This window comes from Chenopodium quinoa, unplaced genomic scaffold (genome assembly GCF_001683475.1).
Source record: "Chenopodium quinoa cultivar QQ74 unplaced genomic scaffold, ASM168347v1, whole genome shotgun sequence".
In the NCBI taxonomy this organism is placed as follows: Eukaryota; Viridiplantae; Streptophyta; class Magnoliopsida; order Caryophyllales; family Amaranthaceae; genus Chenopodium; species Chenopodium quinoa.
In genome coordinates this window covers 2076016-2095631 of record NW_018742205.1, presented here as the reverse complement: position 1 = coordinate 2095631, position 19616 = coordinate 2076016, and the positions used below count along the sequence as shown (strand labels likewise).

Sequence of the window (19616 nt, the reverse complement as noted above, 5' to 3'; positions counted from 1 at the left end):
TCGGTTGGATGGATGTTGATTCTCACATAATGTGAAAACAAACCAAAGGTGTAAAGGAAGAGGTTAGGTAATTTAACTTAGGTTTATTGAACTCAACCCTACTTTTTCCTATAATAGAAAGACTATAATTCAGAAACTTAATAGGTGGTTAACTTTAAATAGACAACATGAACTATATATAACACTATTAAATTATTTTTATATTACCCTTTTTTTTTAAAAAAAAAACAAAACTCTTTTTTCTTATTACATAAGAGCTTCAACCCCCCTCTTAAAACATTTATTCTTACAAAAACTTTATTTCCCCCTTTTTTTTTATGGTTTCTTGAGGAGTAGAAGTGAGTTTAAGAAGCAAGATAGATAAATCGAAAACTCGAAATTAAAACTCCAAATTAGGGTTGATTTGTGTAAATTCAGAAGAAAAAAAAATAGTAAGCTTCTAAAACTTTTCTGCTACCTTGATCATCTCTTCAAATGATGATGAAAATGGCTTTTTAATTATTGTAATGTTTAAATTCGTGTTCATAATACCCTACATCATTAGTACAAGATGCGACCTAATTAGCTACATATTTGTTTCTAGCTATTCTTCATTTCCCCATATTATATATGATCACATAACATAGTATGCTATTAAATGTGGTTGTTTTGCATCAGTCTGCTTGGAAAGTTTTTTTTAGTTATTTTTGACAAATTTACTTAACATGGGTTTTGCCTTAAACCTTGGAATTTGTGAGTTATTTTTTGTGGTTATTTTTGACATATTATTACTTAACATCTCATAAACTTAGCAACATTTCTTCTTCATTATAACCATCATATCATAAAGAAGATAAGTTTATTTCTTGAATTATTAACATACAGTATGTTAATGTTTCTGACTTGTATTTGTCCATTTGTTCTTTTCTTTTTTTCGGGTTTTGTCGAAGAAGAAGACCAATTCAGCATAATCATGGGAAGGGGAAAGATAGAGATGAAGAGAATAGAGAACAGGACTAATAGGCAAGTGACTTATTCGAAGCGGCGACAAGGGCTAATGAAGAAGACCAAAGAACTTGCCATTCTTTGTGATGCTCAAATTGGCCTCATCATCTTTTCTGGAACTGGAAAACTTCATACTTTTCCAGAATCTTCCAACAGGTTAATTAAAAATGTGTATTCTTAATTAGTTAGTGTTAGTGGAAATCTAAATTCTTTTAACTTTCAATTTTTATGATAAAAAGTGAGATGTTTTTCTTGTGCATCTGATCAGTATGTAGCTAGCTAGGGTTTTACTCTCATAAATTTTCTGAAATTTTTTCATGTGGTTTTGAAATGATTACTTTTCTCAGTTTTGATTTTAATTTAACTGCAGATTTTTGGACTTCTATCTTTGACCAATTTTTTGTTATCATTTTTAAATAATTTAATTTTTTTAGCTAGATGCAATTGGTGCTTTGTCTAATATATACATCCTCTGTTTTTTTACTTGACCTGTTTCTTATATCACGCTTGCCAATGCAAAACTTAAACGATCAATAACTTTAATTCCCCATAAGTAAAAATTATAAAATTTATATATTATGATAGTACTTATTGAGACGAATTCAAAAAAATCCCACATGAATATGTTTTATCCTTACATATTATTCACAAAAGACGGTCAAAGGAGAGGTGGTGAATAGTGTAAAAGTCAAAGCTAGTCAAGTAAAAAAAGAACGGAGGAAGTATATACTCCTTATTAATCTAATTATTTTAATTTATTACCTATTACGAGTAATATTTTTTCAAATAAACTTTTTTAAAATATAGCTTGACAAGATTAAACCCTACTTTTGAATATTTTTTTTATTTGATGTACTTGTACTTAAGTTATAATTCAGTCTAGCTACCTATATGTAATTGTTTTGTATTTCTAAAATCGACCATTGGTAAACAATCATATTGAAAAATGTTTGTAATGTATTTAATATTGACCATTGGTAAATCATTTTGATGGGGGCACGCATAAGAAGATCATTACTCCACTGATCAATCAAAACAATCTTAAATAAATTCAGTTTGTTGATGGTTGATTTTATTAATTAATTGCTATGATCTTGATTTATGGTGGAACTTACATACATTCAATTAATCTGTTAAATGACTCATTTTCCCAATTGTCTTCTTGACCTCATTGTATATCCATTATGGCTCTTAGTTACTAGATTCGTAGATCCTTGACCGAGTTTCTAGAAATTTTTCATTTAACAAGGATGACAATTAAAGAGATAGATAGTCCCTCTGCTAAGCAAGAGGAACTTTGTTACGTTTTGCAAGTCATGTCAAGTTCAAAATCATGTATGCATTTTCACAATATTCAGTTTGTCAGCTACCTTTTCTTCATAAAAAAATGCATGTGTATTTATATTAAACATGAAGTTGCATTAATGTTCATGAAAGTCATGAAATGGTTATAAATCAGTACTTCAGTAGTGTATTATTGTAACACTTTTTTTTTTTTTTTTTTTTTTTTTTTTTTTTTTTTTTGGTAAATGTGTATTATTGTAACTTAGTATTGACTACATGGCAATATGGCATTAGTATCACGGTCCGAGTGTTTTTTGTGTGAGATAAGGTGTTCTTAAGATTGATATATGGCATAATATGAGCTAATAAAGGTGTTATGTATGTGTGCATGACAACAGTCTAGGGCAAACTATACAGAGGTATCTCAATGTTCAAGGCATTCAGCTCCCAGTACATGATAATCGGGTAATTAAATTACAAGCTCGATAATTAATTTCTCTTCTTTATAATCCAATCTGATCATGAATTGCATGACTAATATAAGTCTAATGAAGAGTAAATGTTGGCAATTACATACCTTGTGCAGGAAGAGCTATATTCGGAGCTGCAGGCGCTAAGGGAAGCAATTCACAACGCTGAGCAAGACATAAGGAACTACTTGGGTGAGGATTTGGGTCCTCTCCCCCTTGAGGTGTTGCAAAAACATGAACAGCAGCTTGAATCCTCCTTGAACATAATTCGAGTACGAAAGGTGATTAATCTCTGTCATTTTAGTTTGAGTTGGTTTTTTGGAATTTTGGATGAACAAGAAAATTCACTGCTGTTAAATAACTTTTTGATGTACTGAAAGAAATGAAGGATTAGTTTGAGATCTTATTTAGTGTTTTTTTGAAAATTTTGTTTTAACAAGGAAAATGTTTTTATTATTATGAAGAATTTATCAGAAATAATACTGTTTAATTTCTGGTCTTCCAGAACCAGCTCATGCAACAGCAAATGGAAAATCTTCGCAGAAAGGTTATTCAAACTAATAAATACCTATGTTTGTCCTGAACTTTTCACCTGTTTCTGCAAGAATAGAATTTCTTAACCATAATTTCTAAGTACTAATTACTTCATGTTATATACATTCTGGGTTTTAATCTATTGTACTGCAGGAACAACTGTTGCAGACCGACAATGGAAACATGTATCGTTGGGTAAGCAAATCACAGTAAAACCTACACTAGATCACGTTCATCTTAAGAAAGTACAGAAATTAATTTTCATGGAGGATTATTAATTATCATTTTATGTATACTGCACATATCTATAGTTGATGGGAGGTGGACAACTTCCTGAGCAGCAGCAGCAGCAGCAGCAACTGATGGGGCAGATGCCATTTATCTATGGAGGAGAAGACCAGCCAAGTAGCAGCACTGTCCTTCAGCTTGCTACTTCATCTTCATCGCCTCACCAGTATTGTCCTTACCGCCTTCAACCCACTCATCCTAACCTTCAAGACTTATGGTAAATCTTCGATATTTATAATCTTCATTTTATCAGTATTCATATATTACTTCTATAAACTCAACAATTAAAGATATACAGAGTGTATATATTCTTATTGATTGTTCATGTTATTTTGCAGAGTGAGTTGTTTCCGAAGCAAGGCTATATAGTTTAAGAACTTACTATCACAAATGCGTGCTACTACTACATAAATCTTGTTAGTTTACAAATTAAATCTGAAACTTCAGATAGTTTCAGAAACTTATCTCTGATGTAAATTTTTCTGATTGTCGTGTACTCATGTTAAACTTTTATAATTTGATTAATACAGTGTGTAGCTTCTCACTTGATATACTTGCCCCCTCTTTCATGACCTTTAAAAGTACATAATTCATCTGTTTACATAAAGACGATAATCTGTTAAGAGAAAATCACATTACTTAGAATAAGTAGTTAGATTAATAACAGTGCAAAACAGAACCTAAGTGAGCCCTGGCTTGCAGACAACAAAGACCAAGAGAACGGAATTCAGATAACTCGCAAAGAAGCAAAAGCAACAAAATAACAGAGGTTATTACAGTCTCCACAACTTTATTGATTTTACTGATATTTGCGTTTCACAACATTTCACACCGTCCTCAAACTTGAAGAACATCAATCCATAAAAGGACGAAGTTCTTCAAGAAATTGAGATCATAACAGTACAAACAAGCGGAACAACCAGACAGTAGATTTGCAAGTTCCAGCAATCCTACACAAACAGTTACATAGACTCTGCAGCCATCAAAATACAGGATAGAGAGCCAAGTGGTATTTTCAACAGTCAGTCACACTTTTACACATCCAAGGTTATCTAAAAACTAGTCACATACTCACATATCTACTGTCATGGAATTTATGGAGAGAGCTCATCAAGCCAGCGATCCATGATTGAGGAGATTGTCTCGAGAAATGCAATTTCACTTGATTCTGGTAGCAACGCTTCCTCTGCTTCTTTGACGATCAGCTCAATCACGGATTCCTTCTTCAAGGTTTCACGGCACATGATGCTTCCAATGACAAAGGGAGTCAACCCTCTAGCGACGCCTTTCTTTAAGAGCATGGTGGAAACTCGTAATATACGAGCACACTCAGGTGGAATGTTCCATCCATGAAGTTTCAGCAGTCTAATATCTTCTTCAGCATCAAGGGATTCTATATACTTAATGGTTTTAGGAGAGTATGGCTGACGCGCTTGAGGCCAGTAAAGCCAGTCGAAAGTACAGTCCTCAAACTGTGTAGTGAATGAAAGCACAAAGTTAGAAGAGCTGGAGTTTTGTCCAGTAACAACATTTAGAAGCCGAGAACTGTTCAAGAGAGGACAATTACCAAGTTCCAGATACAGTATAACCTTATTAGGCTAGTAATTTCTGAACTGGCTACATATTTTCAGAGCATTTATAGGACTTACACCAGAGTTAAGGGGTTTGGAGCAGAAATAGTAAGTGCTGCAGCTAGTAATTACGTGAACTAAAAGAAACTCACTAGTGAGTCATATTCACTATGTAATGGATATTTTTTCAGTAAATTTCCAACAGAATCAGGACTAAGTGGCATGTAGCAAGCTGGCAACAAAAGTTTTTTCCACATTCAAACATTAAGGCCGTACATGAAATGTGTGGGATAAATTGTTTTTAGCTTTCAATGGACCAGGGTACTTCATAGGTTGCAAATTCTTTAAGAGCATTGGGTTTGCATCATAAGTCATAACTAACTCACAAAGAACATAAAAAATCCAACCTGAACATGAAGAAAAAACATAGTAATAATGACATAACACAGCAAAGAACATCTAATTTCGAGTATTAGATGATATGTCCTTTAATGTGTCTAGTTAGATTATAAGCAAACCATGTAAGGTAAAAGGGTGGAAAGAACTTTACCTTGCTTGGCAAACAGTACCCATGATCAATCGGAATGAGGACATTTTGACCTTCATGATTTCGGGAGACCAGAATGTTTCCAGCATGCCTGTCTGCATTGGCCAACCTAATATCCAGAACTGAGATCTTGTGAACCTCTTCAACAGGAAAGACACTGGGACCCATGTCCTCACAACTCCCGGAATTTTTCATATACATCTGCAGAGATCCGATCTTCAAGTTTTTAGAAGAACCCTCATATCCATTAGGATGATGAAATTCCTTATGCAAACACTTCACCAAAGCAGTAGGTGGAACACCAGCAAATCCAACCTCTGAATGGTAATGAGAACGAGGACCAGTCCTAGGATGATCCAAAATATATGCTGCCACTTCACGAACAGCCCCTGCACCAACTTGAGTACCCTTTTTCAGTCCTTCACCGTCCTTAGACTCAGGTAATCCATTAGGGTTGTTCACAGCCATTGGCTCCTCATCAATTGGTTTAAAAACGGAGATGTATTCCTGACCTGCGGGATCAAGCATGAAATATGCTCCTCCACAGCCCTCAGAAGACCTAACTGGTAGTTTTCCTTTATCTAACCCACTAAATGTAGAATTAATCAGTTTCCTAATCACTAAAGGAAGCTCAATCTTAGGATTCACGATCAGATGCTCCAAAATTATATCTCTACAAAACTGTTTTTTAAGTGCAACCAGAGGATGAACAGGTTGAGTTCCCTGTTTGAACTCATCTGTGACTACTCCACCAGCTCCTTTCTCATTTGAATCAGAAGCCACAATCAAAACTTCAAAGTCCTTCTCAACTGGTTTAGCTCTCACTTTGGCAGATTTTTGAACAAGCAAGTGAATAACAGCGTCATTGTTCTTACAATACTCCTGAATTTGACACTGGTCCTCAAGCTCCTCGCCATCAAAAATCAATTCTTGATCTTTCAGATCAAAAAGTCCATCTCCCTTCTTAGCAATCTGCTGCTTCAAGTATCCCACATTTCTACTCCTTTCAACATGAAACTCAAACTCCTTCCCACACACTGTCCTAACAGTAATAGCTTGAATATTTGAGAGACGGAGGACCAGGTGCAGGACAGTCTCATTAGCCACCCCATAGTCTCTAACACTTGAATCATTTCGGGCCAGCTCTCTTCCATCAAAAACCAGCTTCTGATTCTTCACAAAGAAGCCTTTATGATTTTGAATTCTGAGCTTAACAGAAGCAACTGAATCCGACTCCAACACACGGATTGGAATCACTGATCCACCCACAGTCAAGTATATCAAGATTGATTCATCAGTCAAATAGCCATGCTGGCCCGACAGAAAGCTCGGGATGGTCAAAGAATCCTTTTGAACTGGACTAAGAGCAACGCTTGCCATTGACATTTCTAAAGTTAGCTGATCAAAGATTCAAAAGCCTTCGACCCTACATTCCACACAAGAAACACACACATTCAGCTTCCAGCAATCGAACATCTTAATCCTAAGTCTTAACACCTAACAAACTATATACGAAGGATATCATTTAATCAATTCAATATCTACCTCAATCTCGCCACAAATGAACTGCTCATCAAATGCACCTTCATAACAACATCCTACAACCTCGAACTTCAATTTCTAATTTCTTACCTAAGCTTAAACACATAAATAGCACATTTTATTTTAAAACTTACCTTAATCTAACCTTATCATGTTTAGAACATCCTAAAAACATCAAAGCACATGTTTGTTCTCCACTTGAATTATTAACTTTGCACATCAAACTTGTACTGTTTACCAGAATCAACATATAATCAAGCATTCTCAAAAAATAACTCTACATAAATCTAAATCATATTGCTTATCTGCTTACCTATCATTTCACTTCAATATTTCCAAAATAAAAAATAAATAAAAAAAATCAAAAAGAAAAATAATCAAATGCAACGAAAATGCAGAAAAATATATCAAAAATTCATTTCAACACAATCTCGTAAACATCATCTAGTTCTCCAGTCCGATTATCAGTTCATCACACAACAGCTCAACTTAAAAATCTAACAAAAAAATCAAAAGAAATTCAAAAAATCAGAATCAAAAGCATAAAACTAAAGCAATTAAACAAAAATTAGAAGAATGAAGTACTTACAAAAAGAAAAAGACAGCAAGATGAAGCTCAAAGCCGAAACTTCGAGAATCCAGATGAAACTAACTCAAAAACACGATCATCAATTCCAGATTATCAATTCTCAGCATTTCCTCTTCATCATTTTCCTTTCAATTGAGACCGATTTTTCTCTCTTTGAAAACCTAATTGATTTTTTTGCAAGAAAATTATAGAGAGAAAATAATTTGAGAGCGAAGAATTTATGATTTTTATGAAAGCTCTGAAGAAAGAGAGGAAATGGTGTTTATGATTGGGGGGGTATTTAAAGGGCTGGACCCACTCTGCTTTTTGACGGAATTTTTCACGAAGTTTTTTTTATTTAAACGGCGTTACTTCCTATATTAACGGTTTTTTTTTTTTTTTTTTTTTTTTTGGTTCTTTTGAATTACTGTTCTAGAATTCTCATTAGTCTTTAGCGCTTTAACTGTTTCTGTTTAAATTTTGATTGCAATTTTTTTATTTATACATTAGTAATAATCTTCCTGTCAAAAAAAATCTTACACTAATCTGTGGCCATTAGCAATTTTTTTTAATTCAATTGGTTGTACGGCTTGTACCTAATAAAATGAGCATATTTTTTTGAGTTTTTAACAATCAATTGTACTTTGTAACATATAATTGGTATAACTGTGTACAGCTCCGATGTATTGATTTATTGGCAATTATTTTGAACCAATCATCAAAGGTAGAGTTGAAAAATATCTAATTTGATTAGAACGGTTTTCAAGAAACTGATCAACTCCTATCTTTAAGTATATTATTATCAAGTCAAATTAATTGATTGAAATGGGTTCATGTTCAAGTGCAACCATACCAAATTGCATATTGACTATCTTATCGTCTTTAATTCAAATCTATAAATTTATTTGTATGGAGTAATTAATAGTGTTTATTGAACTTTTTTGATATATTAGCCAAATTAAACATTTCCTCTATTTTGCAACTTGTAATAAAAGAATGAAAGAAGCATGTGCTAATTTATAGCAAGTACGTTTTCTTTTATAATTAGATGTATATAAGTACAATATACTAATTAATTATAATTTCTAATTTCTTTAATTTAGATTGTACTTGTGTAAGCATCGATTTGAGACATGAGGTAATTTGTACATATCTAATTGAATAATTGTAAGATAAATAAGTTCCTTTTGGAAAATTGATGCCAAAAGTTAATTCTACTAAGGGTTTTTTAAACTTTGGGTGTAAGAATTGAATAGACACCTTACTTGTAGCAAAGACTATAATCTAGGCATCTGAAATTTGAGGTGAATATTCCAATTTCTAATGTCTTGTTCAAGAGACTTGACTAGCTAATGTGAATAAAACAATCTTATAGAAATTAGAATGCAATTAATAAAATGATGGAGTAATAATAAGTTTCGATTGACTTCATTTGTCAACTTGTAAGGAACAACCGTTCTAATAATAAGTCAGTTCAATGCTTGAATATAAATAATAATGCATACCTCTAAACCTAAAGATAACGCTAGTTATCATTGTGTTAGCGAGTTGGTCATGCTACGACATGGTGGCTTTGTGTTGTGATGCAATGTTCAAGAGAGTTCATAGAGAGCTCATAGTCTTTACATCTGATCTAGGCTTCAAAGATGACACTTTCATAGCCTTGATCCTTGGTTTGCAATGACATGTTTAATCAGTACTTAGTACTATATTATAGGAATCACAAAGATAACTAAGCAAATTGAATTAAAATAGCTTAGCTTTTAGTGCTACATTATTGAATCCTCAATAATTCTAACCAAGCTATCATGTTTGTTCTTTTTCCTTTAATAATTTATGTGCACACACAAAGCTATTTCCTTTTAATCATTGAATTGGATAGTAATATAAATTAGTTGCAATTAGTCATCCTCTAATCATCTATCTTTATTTAATACATACTACAAGTAGTAGGTTACAACCGATTAGATTGAAGCATCTATTTTAAATTTGATGAAACATCAAAATATTCTTCTTTATTTTAATTTTTACGTCTTTACCCTCTTACAAACTATCTATCTTTAATATAATTTCTTGTAATATAAGCCATTAAAAATCAAACTAAATTAAACTCTGCTTGAAACATGGCCTATCATCTAAAGGCACCCTTAAACAATTATAACATGATTCATTATTTAGAGACGGGTGGAGTAATTTTGAAACGAAAGAACTTCAAAAGTAAGGGTGTACCCACATCATGCTCTCATCAAAAGCATCAAACACTAGTGTGTGGGCTTGATAAACATTGAATTATTTCAAATTGAACAAAAAGAGACACTGATTGGAATAGACAAAAGGGTAACACACACACACACAACAAAAAAAAAAAAAGAAAAAAAAGGCACCCATAACAATATTATCTTTGAAATTACTTGTAACTTTACAAGTATAAAAACGGAACAGTAGCTTCATGGGGTTCAGGATACAGGGTGCACATCCCCTTGGTCCCCTCTTGGATCACCCAATATTATTAGTTACATCTACATGCAAAGCATTTAATTCTAATTTATTTGGAGTTTGGTACTTAAAATCATAATTTCAATGATGCATTCCAGTTGTATTTTATCATTGAGTTTAGAGAATGTTCATCAAACTTTGCTCATAATCCCATATATATTGGAACACTCTTCAAAGGGATTGTTTACAATTTTCATGTGTTATCTTTGAATTTGACTAATGATAAAATTATAGGTCAAGTTATATGTTTCTAGATAGGGTTTTTCTTTCAACTTCGGCAACACTACTGAATAGTTGGATGTAGTGCTTCAAATTATGGTTGTTAATAAAGAGTATGTTAAATACACTACAACACAAAAATGTTCATAAAGAGTATGTTGGATAAGCTTTACCAATTACCATAGACATTAACACGATACTTCCTATACATATTAGGGAGCATTATACATAATTCCGTTATCATTAGCACCACTTACTACCGGTGATCATGAAAATAATGTTCAAGAGACGGATCTTGAAAATACATGTTCGACAGAAATCTAATTAGGCTATGTTCCGATTAAAAGTGAACCCTCATATCTGAAATATGTAAAGATATGGAGATGTGATTATAGGAACAAAAATGGCTTTAAAAAAATTGGAGAAAGGGGCAAAAGGCTTTAAAAAAAAAAAAAAAAAAAACAAGGCCAAAAACTAGAAAGGCAATATTATTACAATATCTAATATTACAGGGAATAAGAAGTAACCTCTAGTTTATCCAACTAATCTATAAAGAAGATAAATCGATGGTGCAAGAAGGTTTATTAGACCACATGAACTTTGCTGTTTACCCTCTAAAATTCTTCATCTACACCCTTTTCCACCCAAATAAAAAACAAAACAAAAAAATAAAAAATAATAATATAAAAAGAAAAAGAAAAAAGAAAAGACTATGAATGAGAAGGGAGGGAAGTATGTGTTGGAGAGGGGGGGGGGGGGTTATTGTCATTCAAATAAATGGCGGTATTCCATATAAATGAAACCGAGGTGTTCAAAGGTTCCTCTCTATGAATTCCCAGATCCTCTCCTCCATATATATACGATCCCTTAGACGCCGAGGCATGTGCCTCTCATCCGGAAAAATAAGAAGCTCATAAGGTTTACCAGCAGCCACGAATGCATTCACAAGCCTAGCAGTATGCCTGAAGTGCACGTTTTCATCAATCATTCCATGTACTAATAGCAGTTTCCCTTTGACATTTCGAACATGGTGCATCACTGAGCCAAACTCATAGCCAGCAACATTTTCCGAGGGCAATCCCATGTACTTCTCAGTGTAGAAAGTGTCGTAACCATCCCAAGAAGTAACTGGGGCCCCAGCAACAGCACAGCTAAACACATCAGAGAATCTTGCCAATGTCATGGCCGAAAGATACCCACCATAACTCCACCCATAAAGGCCGATCCTACCCTCTTTTGCTAATCCCTTACTAATTAACCATTCAGCTCCTGCCAGCTGGTCCTCAGCATCAATGCGACCAAATTTGTGTTTTACAGCTCCTTCGAAGTTTAGCCCACGTCGAGCTGATCCTCGGTTATCCAGCTGTGATTGTGGAAAAAGAAACAGAAGGGTGACAGAATTAGTATCAAAATTTGTGGAGCAAAGATAATAGGAGAAAATACTGGTATATCAAAAAACAAACCATAATACACAGACGGTCTGAAGTGAGGAGATATGTAATGATTTTCTTTAAAATAATTTAAATATTGTACAAAACCAAATATTTTATAGATAACAGCACTTATAAGTCTTGTACACAGAGAAAAAACTCCTTAATGGATCTTATATTACGTGACAGTATTCTGATACATAATGTTTCTAATAATAGCAGCGTAAAAAACAATATGGTCATAAAAGGTGCAAATATTTCATTGATGCAGAAGGGGGAAATGAGACTTCCAAAAGATTAAAAAAAAAAAAAACGAGGTTGCGGCAAAATGCTATATTAGAAGCTTAAACATCAATGAAAAAAGAGGCAAATCTAAGAAAATCTCAGGATAAGAGTTGATTAAAATACTGACCTTCCAGACCAATATACCCTTACTTCTCAGGTACTGAGCTCTCATGTCAACGGCATTAATCCAGGAGTCAGACACAAGCTGCACACTTGGACCACCATAAACACTTATCATAGCTTTATATGGTGGTGGACCAAATCTTGCTTCATCAGGTTTATACATTGAAGCATACAATACAGTCCCATCATTTGCTTTAATCGGGACGATTTCTGGGGGTTCAAGTTTGAGCCTCTTGAATCTTGGAACTCCAGATGGTTGGTCATACAGTGTGGTAATCAAGCTTCCATCACATAAAGAGCACAAGACAACTTTTGGCGGCGAAGTTAAAGAATCATGAATATCAATAAATCTCTGCATCTGATGGTCAAGTACAACAATGTGTTTTCCATTGCCCCGTGTCAATCTAACAGGGGCTTGCAGTGGGTTGGACCTACTGGGAATCAATTTAACAGAGTAAAGATTAGACTCCAATGGTCCATCTACGGTTCCAGTAAAATACAAAACACCTGTTGCCTCATTAACTCCGGCAATTTGTTCAACCATCCAATCACCTTCTGTTACAGGCCCCAAACAATGTCCATCAATGTCATGCAAGTAAAGATGGCGGAATCCTGTTTTTTCACTAGCCCAAAGAAACCCCCCAGAACCACCACTTATAGTTTTGTCAAGTGGTGTAAAGCAGTCATGCAAATTCACCCACTTATCGTGCTCCTCTATCAGCAAAACTTTCCTATGGCCTGTCTTAATATCGAATTTGAGAATCTTTAACCTTGTTTGAGCTCTGTTTAAAACCTGAACAATGAGAATGTTACCAGGCATCCAGTTAACTCTAACCAAATATTCCTCATCACTATTTCCTCCACAATGAAGATCCATCCATGTGATAGGACCTCCAGCAATAGATACCACACCAAGTCTGACTTTTACATTTAAGGCTCCTGCAAAGGGATAAGCATGATCTTCTTGTGCATCAGGACCAACTGAACTTTTACCTTGATGCATAATTCTAAATGGCGGAATCTCAGAAGAATCAACTTCTGTAAATGCAATAAATTTGCTGTCCAGTGACCACCAGTAACCATTCTTGCGATCCATTTCCTCCTACAATTACAACATAGAAACTTAAAGGGATGGTTTAAGAAATTAAACTTCCAGCATTACAATTTATGAAATACCAAAATTTCGACTACTAGTATATATTTCATCAGATACAAGCTAAGTGCTAAGAGTTTTCAGAATATTAGATTAAGGCTCCCTAAAGCACAAAATGGAATTATAAATTAAACATGCTACCCTTACATCAATACAAAATAGATACCCCAAAAAAGAAAAAAGAAAAAAAAACAAGAGTGCAGGTTTAAGGACAAAATGCTGGCAGTTGCAAGCAATGATGAGCTGAGAGGGTAAACCTATGGAAATAATTATGAAGGTAACATTTAGGATGGTGTAAAAAGGGCAGAAGCACATCAAAAACGACAAACCGAAGTCCATAAACATCTCCATCACCACTCTTCTACAGTGCACAAGAGAAAAGGCATGACTTGCACATGGTATTGACTGAGAAATCATGTTTGTCATTCCAATTGGCATGCCAATCATGCTGCCAAAGCCATCAGAAGTTCACAACTAGTTACTAGTCTCTATGAGAAAGGGAATCCCACAATGCAGGACTGCTATATTGTTGTTGCAATGATAATAAAATGGTGGTTGGCAAACATTTGACTGATTTAATGTGTTCAACTTTCATCTCATGGAATCACTTTAGGATGTCAAGAGTCTCAAGACTCCTGAGTAATATGACAAAATTCATTATATTTCAGAACATGAAAGGTGACCTGGTAATTTGTTACAGTGAATTTAGGGAACAGGCATTCAAAATACAAAGTGTGATTACTCATAGACCCTATGGAATTGAGATTTAGGAGTATGTTAAAGACACCAGAATTTAGGGAACAGGCATTCACAACATGTTGCAAGGTTGATGAACCAGGGTTAAAACGAGAGACAATAGAAGGCAGCATAGAAATATTACCTGAGCAATGTATTCTGCAAGACCATGAGTCTGAAAAATTAAAAGTAACAAAAATGTTATGTCCACGAAACAATAGAAAAAAAAGAAGGGAAAATAATGTTATTTAAAATACAAAATATTATTATTTAGTCCATCAACAGAAACAGGATAAGTTAGCAACTTACTAAAGTACTTCCTTTTGCACCAGATGTCAACTGCTTCTCTTTATTGTACAGGATATCGAAAACATGCAGCTCATAGCCTCTTATAAAAGCGAGCATATTACCATCTGGAGAAAGATGTGGATCAATAATTGGCGAGTTGGGTGTGCTTTGAAGCTTGAGATCAACTTTGGAGGAAGAAAGATCGTACAAATAGACCTGTGCATGTCATAGGAAGAATGTGAGGGCCTGAGGGCCAATCAAAAGTACCTTATCGAATCAATAATGATATTACAAGGTAAACGGGCTTCTAATATAACATGCCAATAGGAGAGCAAGGATGCCGGAAACAGATGAAAGTCAAAAGTGGTAACTGGCTCACACAACCATAAAATAAATTTTCCTAAACCAACACAAACAACAAATACCTTCAGATATGATCAAGAATCCATTCAACATTAACTCATCAAACGATGTGGCATTGTGACTATCAAAATAATAAATGGTTCAACACCAAAATCCCGAAAGACTGGAACAGACCTGATGTAAAGCAGGCTGAGACACTAAGTTCAGAGTGAAGAGGAATCGTTGCATCCAAATAGTTAACCCAGAAACAGCAACATAGGTATAGTTCCACATGCCTCAGAAAATGTAGCAGATGTCCTAGACTAATGCAAGAGTACCTATGACTAATGCTTAACCTCAAATCAGTCTCCTGAAACCAGAACCATCTCCTTCCTACAATTTATACCTTTCTTAAGGGAAGGCCGGATCCTCTTTCCATTTCCACAAAAGAGCAGCTCCCTGTAGGGATCCAATAAGGGACCGGATTAAAACACGTGAAAGGCTTTCCATAAGCATATACGAATCTACCAGAACTGCTATTTAAACTATATCAACAATATCCAAAGGAGTTGAAAAGATCTACAAGGGTTCACTATTCCATACTACATCCGTTTCACAAACATGCATCTTGGCCTTTACGTTAGCCAACGCACAGCTTTGACCATTAAATTCTTTATACAATATTCTACTAATAAAGAATTAAAAACTTTATGTAACAGTAGCAGAATCCCAATCCCCAGTGAATTTATCAATTACAGAGCAATTGTTAGCTCCACTGTTTTTTTCCCCACCAAAAATCCATCATAGGGCATAGATCATGCACAACTAAACAGTAGTAAGAAGCAACTAGAGACGAGCTCCAACTACGTATAGACAAGTGAAATGTGCCGCCATGAATTATGAATCATATGCTAAACTATGACACAGCTTACAACAGGAAATATGGACCTTGTTCATGTCAGGAATACATATGCCACTGCTGAACAGCAGCTTGATTTACGTTTCAGAACAAGGAACATAATTTCTGAATAACAAGAGCCTTGAGCTTAAATTAGTATGGTGTGTCCTGGATACTCAATTCATTGAAGTCCACATTTTGGACAAATTTCAACTAGAAAAATACTACTTCATGTCCTATGACACTATATATATAGACTATAAAACAGGAAGAGAGAAATTCAGTATTGATTAGAGGAAAAATTAAGAGAATTAAGGTCCAAGACACCCAATGACAACGGTCTATGAACAAGCTCAATTCCACAAAACAAGAGGGAGAAGGGGAGATTTTAAGCAATTGAGTTTTCCACCAACTTAACATGAGAGCCTGAAAGGCAAGAGCCAAAGAATTAAACAGCTACTAGCTACTTTTTTTGTTCTAACAAGAACAAGAAACCCACAGAAGAGCAGATTGCAGTCATCAATTAAAACTGGTGTATGAGTTTGAGGTTTAAGGAACTGCGCTCCAGCACAACTCCCAAATAATTCAATCGGCCTACAATTGTGATCTTGAACCACCCTACCATCATCATAAATGACCACGCAAACCCTTCAAATAAAGAAACCCTACGACACTTTGAAAAAATATAAAGAAACCCTTCAAATAAAATGATGCAGACTTGTCACACATTGTTCTATTTGATCAATCCTTCCTCAAATTTCCATGCCCCTTCCTTTAGCGATGAACTAATAGAAGTATTCAAGCCATGAGGTAGTATCGCATGATGCATCTAAAGACAATAATTTCTATGACACTTCAAAAAAATAAAAAGTTCTCACAAATTGTTCTATTTGATCCATCCTTCCTCAATTTTCTCTGTTCCTTCCTTAAATGATGAAAATAGTAGAAATATTCCAGCCATTGATATCTTTAATCCATCCACACAACTAAGCGCCATGCATAAGCATAGTGATCATCTATAAACAGAAAGTGTGAAAGTCTTACAAAGAAGTAAGAACAGAATTCTCATAACCAACATGGATTCAGTATACGAAAGGGGAGAATCCTATTTTAAGGCAATGTCTCCTTCTCTAGACTCTAGCAATAACCCCTAACCCCAGAGAAGGCATCATACAAAGGTCATGAAGAGTGTTATTGATATGGCAAAACACATCATCATTATAAAAGAAGACTAAAAGGCATTAGTCCATTTAAAGGTAGGAGCCCTACTAACTGCTTTGACACTTTTTGTAAATTGCCTGATTGTGAAAAGTTACCTATGTAAAATGCTGGATTTAAAAGACACTAAACACCAACTTTCATGAGTTACAGAAAAGTTCAGCATTCGATACATATACTCCAAGGAACACTAAGAAGTAAGAAGCCACACTAATCAAGCTTAATGCAATAAATTTTACTGCTATGAAACATAGAAACTCTAGCAGATAAATTCACAATATGCATGCATCAAAATATGGATGCTAGCTTGCTTAGCTAAATCTTGGCATGGGATCAAATCTCGTCTACATCACAATCCTTTACACCACAATTAAAACATTAACTTCTACTAAATAAATAAATCAAACCAACCAACCAACAAACACAAAATTCAAAATTAAAACATAAAAAGAAAAAACACACAAACTAAAACTTGAAAGAAAGCAATCAGAAAACAAACCCCATCAGGCAAAGGCACCATGATCATCTTCTGCTTTGATGATAACATCTTAACCCACTCGTACCGCGTCACACCCAATCCCCTCTCTCTAGCTCTCTCTCTCCTCAACTTCTCCTCTTCAGAGATATTACTCTCATCAAGCCCACCATCAACAGGGCTAAACACCAATTCATGCTTACCATTTTCCAGATTAAAGCTGAAAACCTTCCTGCTCAAACTATGATCAGGGCTATATAAATAAGTAATCAAATTATCATCTGGGCTAAAACTAAGTGAAGTTGGTGCAACATAACCAGGCAAAGGGTATTGCACAATTTCATCAACAGAGAATGAAGGGTAACCACCACCATCATCATCATCATCAACAGAAAATTTCTGGGAAACCATTGAATTATCAGTAACAGTTGCAGGCATATCCAATGAGAATGATCTAGAACGTTTTAGGGTATTCTTTGTCCCAGTATTAGTTCCAACTGGGTGCATTACAGACACATTTGAACAAAAATTAACCCCTCCCAAAAAAAAAATGAATTGTTTGAGTAATTAAGCAAATGGGTTTTTACAGAATCGATAGAAATTGAAAGAATTTGGGGATAATTTGTGATGAGTATCGATTGAAATCCAAAAAAATTCAAAAAAAAAAAAAGAATTGGGAGAAATTTAAGGGTTTTTTCAATACAGAGAGATTGGATTTTTTTGGATTTGATTGGAAGATGGAATAGAATTGATTTGGATTTGAAGAAATCCGGGTGAAAGAATCGAATTTCAGGAACGATTTCAAAAGTGTTGTAATTGCTTCTGAAAAAAATTCAGATTCAGGAATCAATTCAAAGAGGAGAGAGAGTGTGAGTTGTGCAAGAAAGATTGAAGAATTATTGTTTGCTTTTTCACTTTTCAGTATAAAAATTCAAATTAAAAAAATTAAAATCTTAATATTAAAATAAATAAATTAATATTAAAATGGATAATTGATTAATTGGGGCTAAAATTTGGAGACAGAAACAAAAAGGATTTCAACAAGGTAAGGACATTTAATTGTAACTTACTAATTTATGATTTTGATAGTTTTTTCATGAAAAAAATAAATAAATAAATCCAATTTCCTAGGTAGAGGAATGGATATGTGGAGTTGATATGGACTATAGAAGAAATATGTGATTATCTAAGAATTGAGAAGTGAAAAGGAAAAAAGTGAAAGGGGTGTGTGATATTAGAAAAAGGGTTAATGAAAGAGTTGTCAACTTCTTGTTGGAGAAAGAAAGGTCAAGGTCCTCAATGAACAAGAGCTAGAGGTCACCTTAATACTTCACTCTTCCACTTGCTTCTTGTGGAGAGGTAGTGATTATTGAATGTAGTGATGTTTAATTGGTTTGTTTTAACCACTTGCTTGTTCTTTTCATATTCAAACTAATGTGTTTAAACCTAAAGATAGCACTAAGTTTGGCCTGCTCAAAACACCGCATGATCCAACATGAAAACAAAACACAACATAGACATGATATAGGCGCGACACGACATGTTACCGTGTGCGTCAAGCTGTGGGCTAGGCATGGACCACCTTTATTTGGGAGAAGCACCACACAACATGACAAAAACACGACGAAATCGGTGAAAATTAGCTTAGGCCCAATACGGTGGCACTTGGGCTTCGGTGCATGGGCTTATCTTTTGAAAATTTTAGCACGACACGTTGCTTAGTGGCCTTATGGGTTGAGTCATGGGTTAGCTAACCTCAAAACACGTCGTCCAGACACAGTCCACAACCATCTTTACTTAAGCCACTTGCTTGATTTTTATCATGATTTTAGTAGACTAAAATCTCATTGTTAATTTTTTTGAAGAGATGAAATAGGTGCCTAGATAATAAGGAGAGTCAATTCCACTTCAAAGCTTGAATAAGATTTCATAGTAAAATCACGGTAAGAGTAACTCCTCTAGCTTGTGAGTTATTTTTTTTTCCATCTTTCTTTGATGATAGACTAGTCACATGTAAACAACAAGGGGTTTCAACACTCTTGAATCTATTAAAAATCAACCATTTGGACAATTACTCAACCATTTGATCAACTAAAACCTATAATGTCATATTTGAATACTCTATGAGGCATTAAGGCTAATTAATTTAGTATGTTAAAGTTTTAG

The 19616-nt window shown here is 34.4% G+C and overlaps 3 protein-coding genes across 6 annotated transcripts; 1 reads left to right on the top strand and 2 right to left on the bottom strand.

Annotated features, from left to right (window-relative positions):
- Positions 1-59: 59 nt before the first annotated feature.
- LOC110725559 (MADS-box protein FBP24-like) lies at positions 60-4114 on the top strand. Of its 3 annotated transcripts, none has more exons than XM_021905024.1 (8): positions 60-431; positions 930-1140; positions 2667-2733; positions 2855-3019; positions 3244-3285; positions 3426-3467; positions 3584-3777; positions 3899-4114. In XM_021905024.1, coding segments are annotated over exons 2-8 (699 nt in total). In that variant the 5' UTR covers positions 60-431; positions 930-952; the 3' UTR covers positions 3900-4114. The 3 variants fall into 3 exon arrangements, with proteins under 3 accessions (XP_021760716.1, XP_021760707.1, XP_021760723.1); XM_021905015.1 differs by having other exon boundaries at positions 61-431; positions 933-1140; XM_021905031.1 differs by lacking the exon at positions 3244-3285 and having other exon boundaries at positions 62-431; positions 933-1140.
- Positions 4115-4321: 207 nt separating this feature from the next.
- On the bottom strand, positions 4322-8067 carry LOC110728663 (phosphatidylinositol 4-kinase gamma 3-like). The gene is made up of 3 exons (XM_021908309.1): positions 7810-8067; positions 5682-7104; positions 4322-5032 (listed from the first exon to the last, which is right to left on the bottom strand). Exons 2-3 carry the CDS (start codon positions 7062-7064, stop codon positions 4655-4657), a joined length of 1761 nt encoding a protein of 586 aa, XP_021764001.1. The 5' UTR covers positions 7065-7104; positions 7810-8067; the 3' UTR covers positions 4322-4654.
- Positions 8068-10967: 2900 nt separating this feature from the next.
- On the bottom strand, positions 10968-18726 carry LOC110728652 (dipeptidyl aminopeptidase 4-like). Of its 2 annotated transcripts, XM_021908302.1 has the most exons (6): positions 17475-17584; positions 15266-15318; positions 14539-14733; positions 14375-14404; positions 12346-13443; positions 10968-11866 (listed from the first exon to the last, which is right to left on the bottom strand). In XM_021908302.1, the coding sequence occupies exons 2-6, from the start codon at positions 15296-15298 to the stop codon at positions 11315-11317; spliced, it is 1908 nt and encodes a 635-aa protein (XP_021763994.1). In that variant the 5' UTR covers positions 15299-15318; positions 17475-17584; the 3' UTR covers positions 10968-11314. The 2 variants fall into 2 exon arrangements, with proteins under 2 accessions (XP_021763994.1, XP_021763990.1); XM_021908298.1 differs by lacking the exon at positions 15266-15318 and having other exon boundaries at positions 17475-18726.
- Between the last annotated feature and the right edge of the window lie 890 nt (positions 18727-19616).

Bases quoted from the DNA above. Each gene is read 5' to 3' on its own strand.
- LOC110725559 (XM_021905024.1), top strand. From the start codon at position 953: ATGGGAAGGGGAAAGATAGAGATGAAGAGAATAGAGAACAGGACTAAT. The intron at 3,020-3,243 runs GTGATTAATCTC...CTGGTCTTCCAG, and splicing joins ACATAATTCGAGTACGAAAG to AACCAGCTCATGCAACAGCA. The intron at 3,468-3,583 runs GTAAGCAAATCA...ACATATCTATAG, and splicing joins ATGGAAACATGTATCGTTGG to TTGATGGGAGGTGGACAACT.
- LOC110728663 (XM_021908309.1), bottom strand. From the start codon at position 7,064: ATGTCAATGGCAAGCGTTGCTCTTAGTCCAGTTCAAAAGGATTCTTTG. The intron at 5,033-5,681 runs GTAAAGTTCTTT...TTCACTACACAG, and splicing joins GGTACTGTTTGCCAAGCAAG to TTTGAGGACTGTACTTTCGA.
- LOC110728652 (XM_021908298.1), bottom strand. From the start codon at position 17,957: ATGCACCCAGTTGGAACTAATACTGGGACAAAGAATACCCTAAAACGT. The intron at 14,405-14,538 runs GTAAGTTGCTAA...TTAATTTTTCAG, and splicing joins GTGCAAAAGGAAGTACTTTA to ACTCATGGTCTTGCAGAATA. The intron at 11,867-12,345 runs GTCAGTATTTTA...CCACAATCACAG, and splicing joins AGGGTATATTGGTCTGGAAG to CTGGATAACCGAGGATCAGC.